The sequence below is a fragment of the Chiloscyllium punctatum genome, chromosome 22, assembly GCF_047496795.1.
Source record: "Chiloscyllium punctatum isolate Juve2018m chromosome 22, sChiPun1.3, whole genome shotgun sequence".
Taxonomy (NCBI): domain Eukaryota; kingdom Metazoa; phylum Chordata; class Chondrichthyes; order Orectolobiformes; family Hemiscylliidae; genus Chiloscyllium; species Chiloscyllium punctatum.
This window is the reverse complement of record NC_092760.1, coordinates 60684559-60701539: the sequence shown is the minus strand read 5'-3', so window position 1 is coordinate 60701539 and position 16981 is coordinate 60684559. Positions and strand designations below refer to the sequence as shown.

Below are 16981 nucleotides of genomic sequence, written 5' to 3'. Positions count from 1 at the left end.
GAGTCTTGCTGAAGCTGCAGGTAAACAGTATTCTATCATACTCCTGACTTGTGCTTTATAGATGATGGCTTTGGGAAGTCAGGAATTGAGTTACTTGCTGCAGCATTCCTGTCTTCTGATCTGCTTATAGTCACGGCATTTGTTATTAGTCCAGTTCAGTTTCTGGTCAATGGTAACCCCAAGGATGTTAATAGTGAGAACGATGGCAATGCTATTAAATGTCAAAGGATAAAGGTTAGATTCTGCTTTGTTGGATATAGTGATTTCCTTGCCACTTGTCAGCCTAACCCTAGACATTATGCAGGTCTTGAGGCATTTGGATATGGATTGCTTCAGTATCGGAGGAGTCATGATTGACATTGCACATTGCATTAATCAAACAACTTCCAAATTAATGATAAAGGAAAAGTAATTTATGAAGTAGCTGAAGATGGTTTGGCCTAAGACATTACCCTGAAGAGCTCCTGAACTGATGACCTGAAACTGAGATAATTAAAACTCCAACAAATAAAACTTTTGTTCTTTGCATTGGGTATGACTCCAAACAGCTGCAAGTTTTCCTCCAATTCCCATTGACTCTAGTTTTACCTGGGCTCCTTGATGCCTTGATATCAAGAGCAGTCACTCTGACCTCACTTCTGGACTTCAGCTGTTTTGTCGGTGTTTGAACAAAAGCTGTAATGATGTCAGGAGCCAAATGGAAACCAAACTGAGCACTAGTAAGCAAGTTATTGTTATCATGTGCTGCCTGATCATACTGTTGACCCCTTCCAGCCGTTAACAATGGAGAGTAGACTGATGGACCAGTAATTAACCTGATTAGATTTGTTCTGCTTTCTGTGTACAATACATACCTGGGCAATTTTCCACATTGTAAGTGTTGTAGCTGTGCTGGAACAGCTTGGCCAAGGGTATGGAAAATTCTTCAACTCTTCAGAACTACTGCCAGAATGTTGCCAGGGCCCATAGTCTTTGCAGTATCATCTTCCTCTAGCTGTTTGTTTTTTTTTGATATCATAGTATAAATTGAATTGGCTGATGAGTGACATCTGTGATGCTGAGGACCTCGAGGAGACAAAGATGGACCAGTAAGTTGTTTAATTGTCCACCAGTATTCACAACAAGATGTGGCAGGACTGGAGAGTTTAGATCTGATCTGTCGGTTGTGGAATCACTTAGCTCTGTCTGTTTATGGTGTTTGGCACATAAGCAGTCATGTGTTGAAGTTTCACCAAGTTGAGACCTCATTTTTATGTACAAATTCTGCACCCATGTCACCCTCAGTGCTCCATCCAAGTCATGCTCACCACAAGCGGGTACTGATTTATCAGCCAAGGGGAGGTACAATATGATGACCATCAGCACGTTCCCTTGCCCATGTTTTACGTAATTTCATGAAACTTTATGGGGTCCAGACTTTCAGGGCCATTCTCCCTTGACTGTAAAATACTGTGCTGGTATCTCTGCTGGTGGTGTATGAGATAATGCTTAGTCTGTAAAGACCACTCTCTCAATTTTGGCACTATCCCCCCGATGTTAGTAAGGAGGATTTGCAGGATTGGCAGGACTGGGTTTGCTTGTGTATGATGCCAGGTGGTCTGACCGGTTTCATTCCTTTTGTGACTTTTTAGTGGTTTAACATAACTATGTGACTTGCTATGTGGGACATTTCAGTTAACATTCATTCACAGCGGTGTTGATCTGGTGTCACATGTAGGCCAAAACAGATAAGGATCGCAGATTTTCTTCCCCAAAGGGCATTGGTAAACCAGGTAGGATTTTAATCAACAATGGTTTCATGATCATTAGAATTTTAATTGCACAGTGTGGTGGACTTTGAATCTGGGTATAGAGGGCATTACCTGGTCTCTGGATTACTTGTCCAGAAACAATACCGCTAATTCATTGACTCCCCTTGCCGTTAACAGAGAACAAAAGAACCATATCTGCCTCGGAGTTCAGAAGATTGTGGGTCCAGTGCCATTCCAGGACTTGAGCACAAAATCCAGGATAATACTTTCCTGCAATCCTGGACTCTTAGAGATGTTTTCTTTCAGATGAGAAGTTACATCGAAACAAAGCTATCCTCTCAGGTGGATGCAAAACATTGTGGCATTATTTAGAAGGAAAGCTGGGGAGCCAATATTTATTCTTCAGCCAATATTATTAAAAAGCTCAACAAGGGAGTCACAATTTATGGGGACAGACAAGAAAATTGAGTTGAGACTGTCACCACCAGATCGCCTAAAGCAGGCTTGAAGGGCCATCTGACCAACAGCTGCTCAAGTCCTGTATTCACACAAATTGCTGTTTGTACAAACTTGCTTGCTGTGTGTAAATTGTCTGTCTTTAGTCAGATGAATTGGGTGTTTGGTGCTCATGACGTTTACTTGTGAGTTTATTGCCTACTGAGCTACATCTAATATCTTAATAGTTTGAAGAGCCCTCCTAGTCCAGCAGATCTTGTACATGTGGATAAATGCTAACTAGTGCCCACTCGCTTCCATAAATGCATTAACAATCAAAGTTAAAAATCACAACACCAGGTTATAGACCAACAGGTTTATTTGGAAGTACTAGCTTTTGGAGCGCTGCTCCTTCATCACGTGGTTGTGTCTTAACTGTCAGACAAAGGCCATTTTGCCTGACAATCTTGGTAGGGACCTTCACCTCTTCTATTTAATGGTTTTACTCAAAATTTGACTCAGTATATTACATTTACATTCACGTAGGTACAATGTCCCTAGAATAGACATTTTTGTATAATTGTAACAGTCTAGAAATTAACACCAATGGTGCTAATGCAAAGTAACTTATAAACAGATGAGCATGCCCTGGCTGGATTAGTATTTTAAACCTAGTTGACTATACAAATAGAAGTTTTCTAGGCTAATTTAAACAGCGTATTGTACACTTTATACACTAAGGCTATTATATATATTTTCGTATATATTCTCAGTGGAGTCTGCACTAGGATTATCTATTTCTTTTTTAAAAATTGTTAAAATATAATTAAGCATGAGGCAAACAGCATTAATAATATGGTGAAATGCATACAATTATCTCATATTGGCTGGTAAGGATTTAATCACACGGGCTGTTGTGCTTTTCTGGTTATGAACCAGCCTGATATCTAAGTGCATTTAGAAGCAGTATAATGGGCTTGTTCGGTCCATAACTGATCACCTTTCATGTTCCTACAAATGCAAGAGCCAGGCTGCTAATTTATTGACCGGCTCATCTCTGTTGATTTCACGGCATCCACCAGGAAGGAGAGCTCGTTGCACAGTGTCTCGTACCGAAAAGCCATCCGGATCTGAGCTACGTTTGTCTTCCGAATATCATTTCCCTCAGGCCCTTCCTTCAAGTAGTTCACACCCAAGTAGTGTTGCTTCTCCTTTAGAAAGAAGGCAAGTACATCAGTTCTGCTCAATCTTTTTCAAATCATAGAAATTTACAGCACAGAAGGCAGTTATTCAGTTCATTATGTTTGTGCTATCCAAAAAAAAATGCATCCAGCCTAACCTCAGACTAGATCTTATGTGAATCACATCACAAACTGGAGGAACAACATCTCATCTTCAGACTAGGTACTTTAGAGCCTTCTGGACTTAATATTGAGTTCAACATCTTCAAATTGTGAGCCACTTCTTCCCTTTTTAGCTTGTTACATTCTGTTATCATGTCCTTGCTCCCCTCCCCCCACCCCAGTGGGACTGTTTGTCCTTTAAAGTCTGGAAGGAGACTCACCATCGTTCTACCTTTCTCACATTCCGAACACTTAGTCTGAACCATCAACATCTTTTCTCCACCAGCACCCTACTCTCTCTACCCCCATCCCCACCCAAACTATAGCTTGACTTCACTTCACTTATGATGATAGAGTTACCAAGACACAATGTTAGCTTACTCTGTTTCCACGGATGCTGTCTAACTCACTGTGATCTTCAGTATTGGTTGTTTTCAGTACAGATTCCAGCATTTGCAGTAATTTGCACCCTTACTCCAGATCTTGTTGCATTTTATATTACAGTGAAAATAATTTCTCCTCGACTCCCCTCTAACCCTTACACAAACTACTTTGAACTTAGGTCCTTGGTTATTGACTTCCCTGCTTAAAAAAAATAGAAAGGATGGGAAAGATCTAAGTCCCCATAATTTTGTACACCCCCTTCCCCTCAGCCTCTTTTTTTGATTAAAACAACGCAGCCTACCCAATCCTTCCTTTTATAACTAAAATTCTCCAGTCCTTGCAATATGATCAATCTCCTGATCAATCTGCACCTTCTCTATAATATATTTTTTTCTCTCTAATAGGATGTGGATGTTATTAGCAAAACCAGCATTTATTACCTATTTGTAATTGCCCTTAGACTGAGTGACATGTTAGAACATGTTAGAACATTCCAGAGCTAACTTCATTGTGGCGCGTCTGGACTGGGTAGGTATGGTGGATTTCCTTCCCATAACGGTATTAGTGAACTGGATGGGTTTTTCCAGTAATCCCCTTTGTTTCTGATTTATTAATTGCACGTCATTGCAATTTCACCATTTGACATTGTGGGTTTTGCCCCCAGAGCGTTAGCATGTGCCTCAGGATTGGTTCTTTCATAACCTTCTTGCTGTTACTTTCTATACCTTGGCTAAGAAGGGAAATTATCCCTTAAGCCGCCTTAACCACCTTACCTACGTCTTATTACACACAAGGATCTGCGGCCGTACATTCTAAGGGTCCTCTACTCCTTTTATGTCTTGACGCCTTATCGTTTATTATACATCCCTTTCCCTTGTTGGTCCATGTCCAATACATTACTTGACCCTGCTTTAGATGAAATTCCATTTGTCACTTTCTACCCATCTAACCAGTCCACTGATACCTTGCTGTGTTCTATGGCTTTCATTCTCGCTACAAAGCATACAACCAACTCTTGTATCATTTGCAAATCTCTGGTCTCTACTTAGCCCATTCTTTTATCCCTTATCTTGCTCTTTGTGTTTATAAAGTATCTTAGGTTTTATTTGATATTACATGTCAATGTTTTATATGCTTTCTATTTGTTTATAGGCCTTCCATTTAATTTCTCCTCTCACCCACTTTCTATGCTCCTCTAGGCTTCTTGCAATATTTAGCTCTCAGTGTCTGACTTTATTTTCTCCTCTCCTGTGCTTCTTGACATCCAGAAGGGTCTAGATTTTGGAATCTTTTTGGGAACCTATTTGCTCTGAACCCTCACTGTTTCCTCCTTTAAATATCTCCCAAAATCCTGACACTTTGACCTTTTTAAGAAGCTGTTCCAGTCCACTTCTGTGAAATCATGCATCAGATTAGTAAAATTAGCCCTTCCAACTTTTACTCTTGTTTGATTTTTATTCATTTCCATGACTACAAGTCTAACTGAATTATGATCATTGTCATTCACCATGGTCACTAAAATGTTGCTTCACTGACACAATGGTTTCCACATTCCCAGTTTCATTTCCTACGATTAAATCCAGAAGTTTTTCTTACTGAGTTTGTTCTCTGCTGTCGAAAATAATTCTTATTGTATAAATTTAACAATTCTGAACTTTGTACACCATTTTTGCAATGATTTTATCTCTGTTAATATTACAATAATTGAAATCCCCTGCTATTTCTAAGCTTTCATTTCTGCACTTTGAAGAAATATATCAATATACTTTCCCTTTTAACGCCCTCTGGTGGGATTTTTGGTACATTCCTAACTGATTCATTGTCATTTTTTGTTCTCAATTCAACCGTATGGCCTACTCTGCTCCTTCCTTTAAAGCTTCCTCAAAACAGTCATTGCCACTCCTTGGAAAATTTAGCCCAATGTCATGCTAATTGCCACACCAGGCTTTCATTTTCACAAAAGAGGGGAGCTCTGCATCCTTGAAGGAGATTCCAACCAGAGTTCCTTCAAAAATAAAGAGGTGTATCAATATCCTGACAGTTCTACATTGCATAGAACTGATGACAAGGAAACCATGCCCCTTTTTTCACAGCAGTTAGCTTCCACATTCTGAAATGCAAAGGTTGTGATGCCACTTTTGCGAGCAGCTGTCAGACATTAAGTACATAGGTACATAATGTTAAGGTGCGTGGAGGATGGGATGCCAGCTGGAAGGGGCCAGTGTACCAGGTATGTACCACATGGGTAGGATCCTAGCTGGATAGGGTGCCAGGGAATTCATGTGGCAAGTGAGGTTAGTTGCCTGGTAAGTACAGTACCTGCTGGATAGAGCGCCAGGTGCTTGGGAGGTCAGGCAGCTTCCGAGGAGCAGGAGAATCGATGTTTCGGGCAAAAGCCCTTCATCAGGAAAATCGAGAAAAGCCTTCTATTCCCTTCAGACTGTGCTATGATGGGCATTTTACAAGGTCCCCATGCACAACTCCCAGCTATTCTGGAAAACTGTCTTCCCAGCCAAATATTCCACCCATTGTTTCCGTGCCCAGTACTGCAACACTGCTTGCCAAACAGACAACAACAAAACTAATGTCATCTACAGTTCTTGAAAGGTATTTTGTAACAAACACTACATTGGACAAACAGGCAGAAAACTAGCCACCAGGACACATGAACATCAACTAGCCACAAAAAGACATGATCCATTTTCACTACTTTCCTTACATACAGATAAGGAAGGATGCCATTAAGTGTTCTGTTTCCATTAATCTATTTTCCAGCCTTTAATTTCTCTGCCTTTTTCCAGAATTTGCTGGAAAAGCTCAGCAGGTCTGTGGAGATAAATCAGAGTTAACATTTCAGGTCCAGTGACCCTTTTTATATTAGGCCAGACCAGGTCAGGCTGCAGATTTCCTCTTTGGAACTACATTTTTTTCAATTAATTATTTGGTAGTTTAATGATCATTATTAACATTTTAAAACAGAGGAGCAAAATAAGCCATTTGGCCCATCGAGTCTGCTCTGTCTTTCGTTCATGGCTGTTGCTTTCCAACCCCATTCTCCAACCTTCTCCCTGTGACACTTGATACCTTTTACTCAACAAGAGCCTTTGTCTTAAATATACTTAATGACTTGGCATCTATGGCTTTCTGTACGAATGAATCCCACAGATTAATTGCCCTCTAGCTGAAGAAATTCCTCGTCATCTCAGTTCTATAGGGTAGTCCCTTCACTCTGAGGCTCTGCCATCGGGTCTTAGTCTCTCCTACTAGTGGAAACATTTCCGTTCTATCCAGGCCTCTCAGTATTGTTGAAATTTCAAAAAAATACCCCCTTCAATCTTCTAAACTCCATCAAGTATAGACCCAGAGTCCTCAACATCTCTTCCTTATATGACAAGTCCATCATTCCCAGGATCCCCTCCAAGGCCAACACATCCTTCCATAATTAAGACACAAAACTGCTCACAGCACTCCAAATTCCAAATGGTCTGACCAGACCATAAAATGACCTTAGCAATTCATCCCTTCTCTTGTATTCTAGCCTTCTTGAAATAAATGCTAACATTGCATTGGCCATCCTAACTGTTAACTGAACCTGCATGTTAACCTTAAGAGAATAGAGTCATAGAGATGTACAGCATGGAAACAGACCCTTCGGTCCAACCTGTCCATGCCGACCAGATATCCCAACTCAATCTAGTCCCACCTGCCAGTGCCCGGCCCTTAACTCTCCAAACCCTTCCTATTCATATACCCATCCAAATGCCTCTTAAGTGTTGCAATTGTACCAGCCTCCACCACATTCTCTGGCAGCTCATTCCATACACGTACCACCCTCTGCGTGAAAACGTTGCCCTTTAGGTTTCTTTTATATCATTCCCCTCTCACCCTAAACCTATGCCCTCTAGTTCTGGAATCCCTGACCCCAGGGAAAATATTTTGTCTATTTATCCTAGCCATGCCCCTCATAATTTTGTAAATCTCTATAAGGTCACCCCTCAGCCTCTGACGCTACAGGGAAAACAGCCCCAGCCTGTTCAGCCTCTCCCTGTAGCTCAAATCCTCCAACCCTGGCAACATCCTTGTAAATCTTTTCTGAACCCTACACAACATCTTTCCGATAGGAAGGAGACCAGAATTGCACACAATATTTCAACAGTGGCCTAACCAATGTCCTGTACAGCTGCAACATGACCTCCCAACTCCTGTACTCAATACTCTGATTAATAAAGGAAAGCATACCAAACGCCGCCTTCACTATCCTATCTACCGGCGACTCCACTTTCAAGGAGCTATGAACCTGCATTCCAAGGTCTCTTTGTTCATCAATACTCCCTAGGACCTTACCATTAAGTGTATAAGTCCTGCTAAGATTTGCTTTCCCAAAATGCAGCACCTTGCATTTATCTGAATTAAACTCCATCTGCCACTTCTCAGCCCATTGGCCCATCTGGTCCAGACCCTGTTGTAATCTGAGGTAACCCTCTTCGCTGTCCACTACACCTCCAATTTTGGTGTCATCTGCAAACTTACTAACTGTACCTCTTATGCTCGCATCCAAATCATTAATGTAAATGATAAAAAGTAGAGGGCCCAGCACCAATCCTTGTGGCACTCCTCTTGAACTATGACTCCTAAGTCTGTTTGTGCTTGAGATTTCCAAAGCCTTTCCCCATTTAGAAAATAGTCTACACCTCTGTTCCTAAAAAGTGCATAACTTCACATTTTTGCGACATTGTATTCTATCTGCCACTTATTTGCCCACTTTCCTTGCCTATCCAAGTCCTTCTGCATTCTCCCTCAAGACAACTTTTCCTCTACCTCTCTCCCTTCTTAAGCAGGGTGTTACATTAGCCATTTTCCAGGCCCCTGGGACCCTCCCTGTCTCGAATGATTCCTTAAAGGTCACACCAATGCTTCCAAAACTTCCTCAGCCTGTCCCTTTCAGAACTCTGGGGTGTAGTCCATCCAGTCCAGGTGATTTATCCATCTTCCCACCTTTCAGCTTCCCTAGCATCTTAGGCTTAAAATGGTCACTACCCTCACCTCTCACTCTCCTTGAAGTTCTGATATGCTACTGACATTTTCCACTGCGAAGACTGATGCAAAACACTTATTCAGTTCCTCTCTGCCATTTCTTTGTTCCTTATTATTACTTCAGTGTCATTTTCTAGCTGTCCAGCAACCACTCTTACCCCTCAGAAAATGAAAAAAACTCTTGCAATTTTCTTTGTTGCCATCTAGCTTTTTTATTCCAGTTTTATTATTAATTGGATTCCAGCTCTCCCAACTCCTAGTGTGATTTTGAATTCAACCCCTGAGATTTAGAGAAAGTTCCTGCATTACTAGTCCAGAGGTAACATTGCCGTTATAGATCAGTGGTAGAGTGATACTATAACTTATAACACTTTTGTTTAATTTGTTGAGGCAGCGCCTATTATATTTAACACTTGCTTTATCCACAATAACTGCAGGTCACCTCTATACCCAAATCATTCACTTTTGCTATAAATATTGATGCTAGTTTAGTCTTCACTTCGCAGCAGCTCTTGTAAATCATGTCAAAACCTCAGGAGTCACTCTCTTGACATTAATCTGATCACGTGCCTTTCAATGATCGATTCGCATGGGCTGACTTGCACATAAAGAAGTCTGTTCTTTACTTTTTTTGGAATATTGTCTGCAATTGTATTGATTCTCAGTTTGTCTGGAGAAAACAGAGCAGATTGCAAAGGGAAGAATGTTTTCCCGTGAGAGGGAATTAATTGGCACCATGTGTAAGTTTGCGCTCAGTTACTAGTCATGTTTCATTGCTTAGATTTCAGAATTACATCATGGTTAAAAATCCTAAATGTCTTGGTGCAGCAGAGGGTCAGTGGGAGGATCTTGAATATTCAAGATGAACACCCCATACACACACAGATATTGCAGTGTGCAGGATAGGATGTTCTTCTCTTTCTTCCTGAAAAAAAGGTTGCAGACATTTGCTTTAGGCTCTTGGTATAAAGGTTTTCAATAAAACTTGCACTAGAATATGTAATACTTAGATATCTCTGTTAAAGGGGAGAGGCGGAAGGTACAAAAGGCAAGTCTGACACATTCTCGTCTCCACTCCCCTGATCACTGGCAATATTTGCTTACAGTTGGCAGAATTAAATTCATTCCCATCTGCTTCTCAAGTTGCTGTCTGTTCACTGAAAGTCTCCACTTGTGCTTCAATGAACTACCTGAGCACCGAAACCTGATATGAACATGATCCCTTTAATCATGCTGCCATATTAAAAACACTGTATTTACAGTTTTACCTCATGTGACAAGCCACTTTGAAGCACACTGTTCCTAGCTATCTCACACAGGTCACAGGTGCTGAGTTTCCACACTTGGGCAGCGATTGCGTATTCCTCCATTAGTGCCTCCTGGATCAGAACAGAACAATTTGTTAGTTCCCTATTAGAAAGAACAAGCAGCAAAGTGCCAGAAAGCAGAAACCAACTGAATTGATGTTGTGGGACAAATGCCAATTTGAAGGCAGAGATGGTTAAAGTCAAAAATATTATTAAAACATGCAGGTGAAAGATTCAAACTCTCAACACACACTCTCCCAATCAAAGGCTAGCTCACCACCCCGAGATTTCTCCATCTTTAAACTTGGAGATTGGGAACAGAAGACAAAATTATTTCTGAATATTTACAGACATACAAAAATAACAAGCAAAACATTCTTGATCTTCATCTATTGTATTCATATCTTTCTCTCTTGAATTTATATTTTCACAGACAAACTAGTAGAAGGTACAGAAGTGAATAAACAGCTTGAATTCATGACTACAGTGACTTCATCTCCGCCAATCCTATTAATCTGTTAATCCTCCATATCACTGGTATCACCTTTGGGAGCAGCTCAGTTGTTAGCACTATTGCCTCACAGTGCCAAGGCCTTGGGTTCAATTCCGGTTTCAGGTGACTATCTGTGTGGAGTTTGCACATTCTCCCCATTTCTGCATGAGTTTCCTCCAGGTGCTCTGTTTTCATCCCATACAGTTGAAAAGTCTGCAGTTTAATTACACTGGTAAATGTGGGGTTACGGAATAGGTTTGGTTGGGAAGCTCTTTGTGGGGTCAGTGCAGATTCAAAGGGCCAAATGGCCTATTTCCCCAATGTTATGGCACTATGGGTGGCTGCAAAGGATCCTGACCAGTATGATGAGGTATAAAGGGAAAACGTAATGAGAGTTTCATTCTGCTTTTTGTTGAAGCTTGCTCTCCAACTTCACCAATCTCACAGTGTGGAGAATTCTAGACAGTGTTAACACACATGGGGATGACAAGGCAGAAAATAATTCCATCAGACTCTTGATGAGCATTGCATAGCATTTAAGATACACGCACCTTTGTATAATGAAATTGCATGGGGTCATCCGTGGACAGAGAGACCTTGAGACCTTTGTGCAGGAACTCACGCAGTGGGTTTTTAGAGTATTCCAGAAAAAGGCTGTTATTACTCAGCGGGGACATGGCGATGGGTACCTGAGCAAGGTAGTAGAGATACTGAAGCACTGGACTCTGGAAAACAAATATAATCAGGTTTTCTAACTCAGTACAAATAAAAACAATATTACACTAAATAATGTACATAATGTAAAATCCAAATTAGGTGAGTTGAATTATCATCAGTCATGAGGGAGCAATCTCTTTCAAGGACAGTATGTGTTGTTATAGAAGCAAACATGAGAGAGAGCTGTCCTGAGAGAGGGGGCAGTTCCTGGAATAAATTGTTAACCCAAGATCCCCTCGTGCCTGTTCAAATGGCTTAAAATTCCCGTGATATGATTTGAAGGAAAGCAGTGCTATTGTCCTGGCCAACATCCTTTCCTCCACCAACATCAGCCAACAGATTCACTGCTGCTTTTCATTACTGTTTGACACACCATGATGTTGTGTTTGTTTGCATAACTTTAAAAGTTTATTTATTAATTGGCTACAACAAACTTTTAAACATCCTAATGGACATTAAATGAGACAACACCAGAGGGATTATTTCAATCCACTGCCTAGGTGCCATTTCTTTGAATGAGCTGACCAATTAATCCTACTTCTCTGATCCTTCCCATGACACTGCTATGTTCGCATCTTTAACAATCTTTAAAAATCAATTCCCATTTGAAAATGACTGTTAAATCTGCTTCCACTACCCTTTCAGGGATCTCATTCCAGACCACACTAACCTGCAGCTTAAAACCCTTTCATCTTCATGATGGTTCTTTTGCCCAATGTCTAACTTCCAGCTTTTTTTCTATTAGGTTTTTGAATTTCTATTTTCCCTCAACCTCTGTTCTAAGAAAAACAATACTCTGCACAGAACTCAAGTCCCTTCATCCCTCATACCATTACTGGACCTTCTCCATAGCCTTGTCATTGTTTAGTATTGAATACTCCAGCAATGAAAGGTACAATAAAAATTCAAGTTATCATAAATGCTTAAGACTGTGACGAAGAATGATCATGTTTATTGTAGAGCAAAAGGACAAAGTTCTTTCCAACCTACAGCTGCTGTTTACAGCATTCTAATGTAAGTTCCTAAATGCAAAGCTAGTTTGAGATTTACAGATGAATATTGAATTACCAAGTGTTGTCTTGACCTCATGCCCATTTGGAATGGGATTAGGTGCTAACTGATCTTTAATTCTGGATGCTTTACTGCATTTCATCTGCAGTCTGTCAGATCCTCTGCCTGCACTAGAGTTAAATGAAGGTCATGAGAAAATGATAGTCATGAGAGAGAAAGGGACACCATGTCCATTACAGACACAAATACTGGAAGCTGATTACAGTTTCTCAGTATTCTCCTGTCCTGTTAGTGCTCACTCATTTTGAGAACGGCAGTCTGCTTGACTACATGAGTCTACCTGATGTTCACACACAAGCTTCCCAAGAGTTCCCAGAGCTTGGGAATCATTTTCCCAGTGCAGGGCAATCAAGGAAACATGGTGTTCCAACTGAGACAAGAAAAAGGGTTTGAACTTAAAAACATATGAAACAAAATATGATACAGTAGAACAGAGACCATTCAGCCCATTATATTGTGCTTGCTGTAAAAGAGCTATCCAACATTTTTGCTATCCTGCTCTTAGTCTGTAGATTAAAGGGCATGTCTACGTGTTTCTTTTCAATGCAATGAGTTTTTGCCTCTAACACTTTTTAAAGTAGTGACTTCCAGACTTCTCCTTTATGTTCTGAATGAAAAAAATCACTTAAGTCCCTCTGATTCTTGTGCCTTTTGCTTTATATTCCCACCCTCTTGTCCAGATTGAGTTCTATTTGCCACTGCTCTGTTCACGTGACCAAAACAGGGATGTCTCTATAGTTTCCTTCTCACTATTAACCAAACAGCCAATGTTTATATAATCTGCAAACATTTTTTGCAAATCTAAATCACTGATATATACTACTGAATATGGCAGCACACTTGTTAAGAATGATTAATGATAAATGATCATCTTCAAATTTTGAAAGTATAAAAACATTGAAATCAAACCGTTTTATAGCACTTTTCATGATGTTAGGTGATCCCAAATCACAGCCAAGGTAATGCTTTTTGGAATGTAGTGTCAAAGTGTGGCACTGGAAAAGCACAGCAGGTCAGAAAGCATCAGAGAAGCAGGAAAATTGATATTCAGCAGGAATGTAGTCAAACAATACGGAATCGATTAACAATCAGATCTATTTAAATGTTGGTTGTGATAGACACTCTGCTTTTCTCTTCAGGTAGTGTGCTGGGATCTTTTATATGCACTTGGCATAGAAGCTAAAATTTTAGTTTAATATCCTGTCTGAAAGACAGCACATCTGACAGTGCAGAATTCTCTCATTACAACTCCCTTACCTGTGCAACAATGGGGACTGTCATGTCTAAATTTTGTTCCCAAGTGATTGGAGTGCAATGTGAACCTACAATCCTGATTCAGAACTACAGAAAGTGTCACAGCTGGCACTTATTAGTTTAAAGTGAGATACTATGCTGTTAATGAATGAGACTGATTTTCACAGCACCCTTGTGATTCTGTACTGTTGTTGTGTGTGAGCATACCTTCTTAAGATTCAGTCCATGTGAAATATTGTCCGCTGTGAGAAAGGCTGAAACCAAGTGAGTGATTGAACCAGCCTCCCCACAGTGAGGTCGGAACTGGAATGTACTCAACCCTCGTTCCCTGAAAAACAAACCAGAGCATCAGTCACTTATGATGGTTTATCAGGAGGTAACAAGATCCAGGTGTCATCCTTGGCTCATCAAGAATTTTTCGCCAAACCTGCATCTCACTCTTAAAACTCCTCCTGCCCAAAATAAAATCCAATTCCAGTCAAGAGTCCCATTATGTTTCTCCTTCACCAAACTTATCATTGAGCTGGAATCAGTGAACTAAAACCCTGTAGAATTTAGGAAGACCAAAAGCGGGTCAGAGAAAAGATTAAACAGTAGAACATACAGTTGTCCCCACGAATACGCGGAGGTATGTTCTATGATCTGCTGCGGAAGACTGAAACCACTAATAGGTGCGAACCCATTCATGTAAATGGGAAGCTTACTTTCCCAGCATTCTCCTGGACCCTAGTTCTGGAACATTCCCAATAATACGTTCAGGCTATGGTAAACGGTGGGTAACTGGACCTGCAGATACGGGGGTCGCCCTGTACATTGCTCTTTCAGGGAGAACATTCAAGAAAATAATAATTCACTCTATAGAGAGATCTTTCCTCTCATTCATTCTCTAGTCACCAAAGTCTGGTGCCCAGGATTAGGTACAATGCTCCAACGACAGTTCAACCAGTGCTTTTTTTTAAGGGTTTAACATAATATCTTTTGTTACTAAATGTCTCCACTAATAAAGTCAAAGTATTCCATACTCAGTTTAAAAAACCTCCTCAATTTGCTCTTTCACCTTCAAAGATTTCCATTCCTATCCCCACAGACTCCCTATATTTCTACACACCCATTAAAATTGTGCCAAATAGTTCATAGCCAACCAAAATAGTTTTTCTCTTCTGTGTATTAAATTTTGTCACCTCACTTCATCAGTCTATGCCTTCTCATTAGTACCCTCTGCATTGTTAACAACAATTCCAAGTTTTGTGTTATCTGTCAACTTTGAAGTTGTGCTCTATCTGGGTGTGGGTTATTAGTATAGATCAAAAAATGTGTGAATACCGATCCCTAGGTACACCAGTGTACAATCTGCCTCCAGTTTGAAAAACAGTAACTCAATTCTATTCTCTTTTTTTAAAATAGTGATGGAAAAGGATAGACCAGATCTAACAGTTGAAGTTCTAAATTGGAGAAAGGCCAATTTTGACGGTATTAGGCAAGAACTTTCAAAAGCTGATTGGAGGCAGATGTTTGCAGGTAAAGGGACGGTTGGAAAATGGGAAGCCTTCAGAAATGAGATAACAAGAATCTAGAGAAAGTATATTCCTGTCAGGGTAAAAGGGAAGGCTGGTAGGTATAGGGAATGCTGGATGACTAAAGAAATTGAGGGTTTGGTTAAGAAAAAGAAGGAAGCATATGTCAAGTATAGACAGGATAGATCGAGTGAATCCTTAGAAGAGTATAAAGAAAGTAGGAGTATACTTAAGAGGGAAATCAGGAGGGCAAAACGGGGACATGAGATAGGTTTGGCAAGTAGAATTAAGGAGAATCCAAAGGGGTTTTACAAATATATTAAGGACAAAAGAGTAACTAGGGAGAGAATAGGGCCTCTCAAAGATCAGCAAGGCGGCCTTTGTGTGGAGCCACAGAAAATGGGGGTGATAGTAAATGAATATTTTGCATCAGTATTTAATGTGGAAAAGGATATGGAAGATATAGACTGTAGGCAAATAGATGGTGACATCTTGCAAAATGTCCAGATTACAGAGGAGGAAGTGCTGGATGTCTTGAAATGGTTAAAGGTGGATAAATCTCCAGGACCTGATCAGGTGTACCAGAGAACTCTGTGGGAAGCCAGAGAAGTGATTGCTGGGCCTCATGCTGAGATATTTGTATCATCGATAGTCACAGGTGAGGTTCCAGAAGACTGGAGGTTGGCAAACGTGGTGCCACTGTTTAAGAAGGGCGGTAAAGACAAGCCAGGGAACTATAGACTGGTGAGCCTGACCTCGGTGGTGGGCAAGTTGTTGGAGGGAATCCTGAGGGACAGGATGTACATGTATTTGGAAAGGCAAGGACTGATTCGGGATAGTCAACATGGCTTTGTGCGTGGGAAATCATGTCTCACAAACTTGATTTGAGTTTTTTGAAGAAGTAACAAAGATGATCGATGAGTGCAGAGCAGTAGATGTGATCTATATGGACTTCAGTAAGGCGTTCGACAAGGTTCCTCATGGGAGACTGATTAGCAAGGTTAGATCTCATGGAATACAGGGAGAACGGGCCATTTGGATACAGAACTGGCTCAAAGGTAGAAGACAGAGGGTGGTGGTGGAGGGTAGTTTTTCAGACTAGAGGCCTGCGACCAGTGGAGTGCCACAAGGATCGGTGCTGGGCCCTCTACTTTTTGTCATTTACATAAATGATTAGGATGCGAGCATAAGAAGTACAGTTAGTAAGTTTGCAGATGACACCAAAATTGGAGGTGTAGTAGACAGCGAAGAGGGTTACCTCAGATTACAACAGGATCTGGACCAGATGGGCCAATGGGCTGAGAAGTGGCAGATGGAGTTTTATTCAGATAAATGTGAGGTGCTGCATTTTGGGAAAGCAAATCTTAGCAGGGCTTATACACTTCATGGTAAGGTCCTAGGGAGTATTGATGAACAAAGAGACCTTGGAATGCAGGTTCATAGCTCCTTGACAGTGGATAGGATAGTGAAGAAGGCATTTGGTATGCTTTCCTGTATTGGTCAGAGTATTGAGTACAGGAGTTGGGAGGTCATGTTACGGCTGTACAGGACATTGGTTAGGCCACTGTTGGAATATTGCATGCAATTCTGGTCTCCTTCCTATCGGAAAGATGTTGTGAAACTTGAAAGGGTTCAGCAAAGATTTACAAGGACGTTGCCAGGGTTGGAGGATTTGAGC

At 40.7% G+C, this 16981-nt stretch overlaps 1 protein-coding gene across 5 annotated transcripts in view; it reads right to left on the bottom strand.

Annotated features, from left to right (window-relative positions):
• Positions 1-2547: 2547 nt before the first annotated feature.
• ampd3a (adenosine monophosphate deaminase 3a) overlaps positions 2548-16981 on the bottom strand; it is a 48474-nt gene continuing 34040 nt past the window's right edge. For all 5 annotated transcript variants that reach the window (XM_072592449.1, XM_072592450.1, XM_072592448.1 and 2 more), the window contains 4 exons: positions 13997-14117; positions 11299-11472; positions 10216-10326; positions 2548-3397 (listed from right to left, as the gene is read on the bottom strand). In XM_072592449.1, coding sequence (XP_072448550.1) covers positions 3221-3397; positions 10216-10326; positions 11299-11472; positions 13997-14117 — 583 coding nt within the window. In that variant the 3' untranslated portion in view covers positions 2548-3220. The remainder of the gene's footprint in view (positions 3398-10215; positions 10327-11298; positions 11473-13996; positions 14118-16981) is intronic.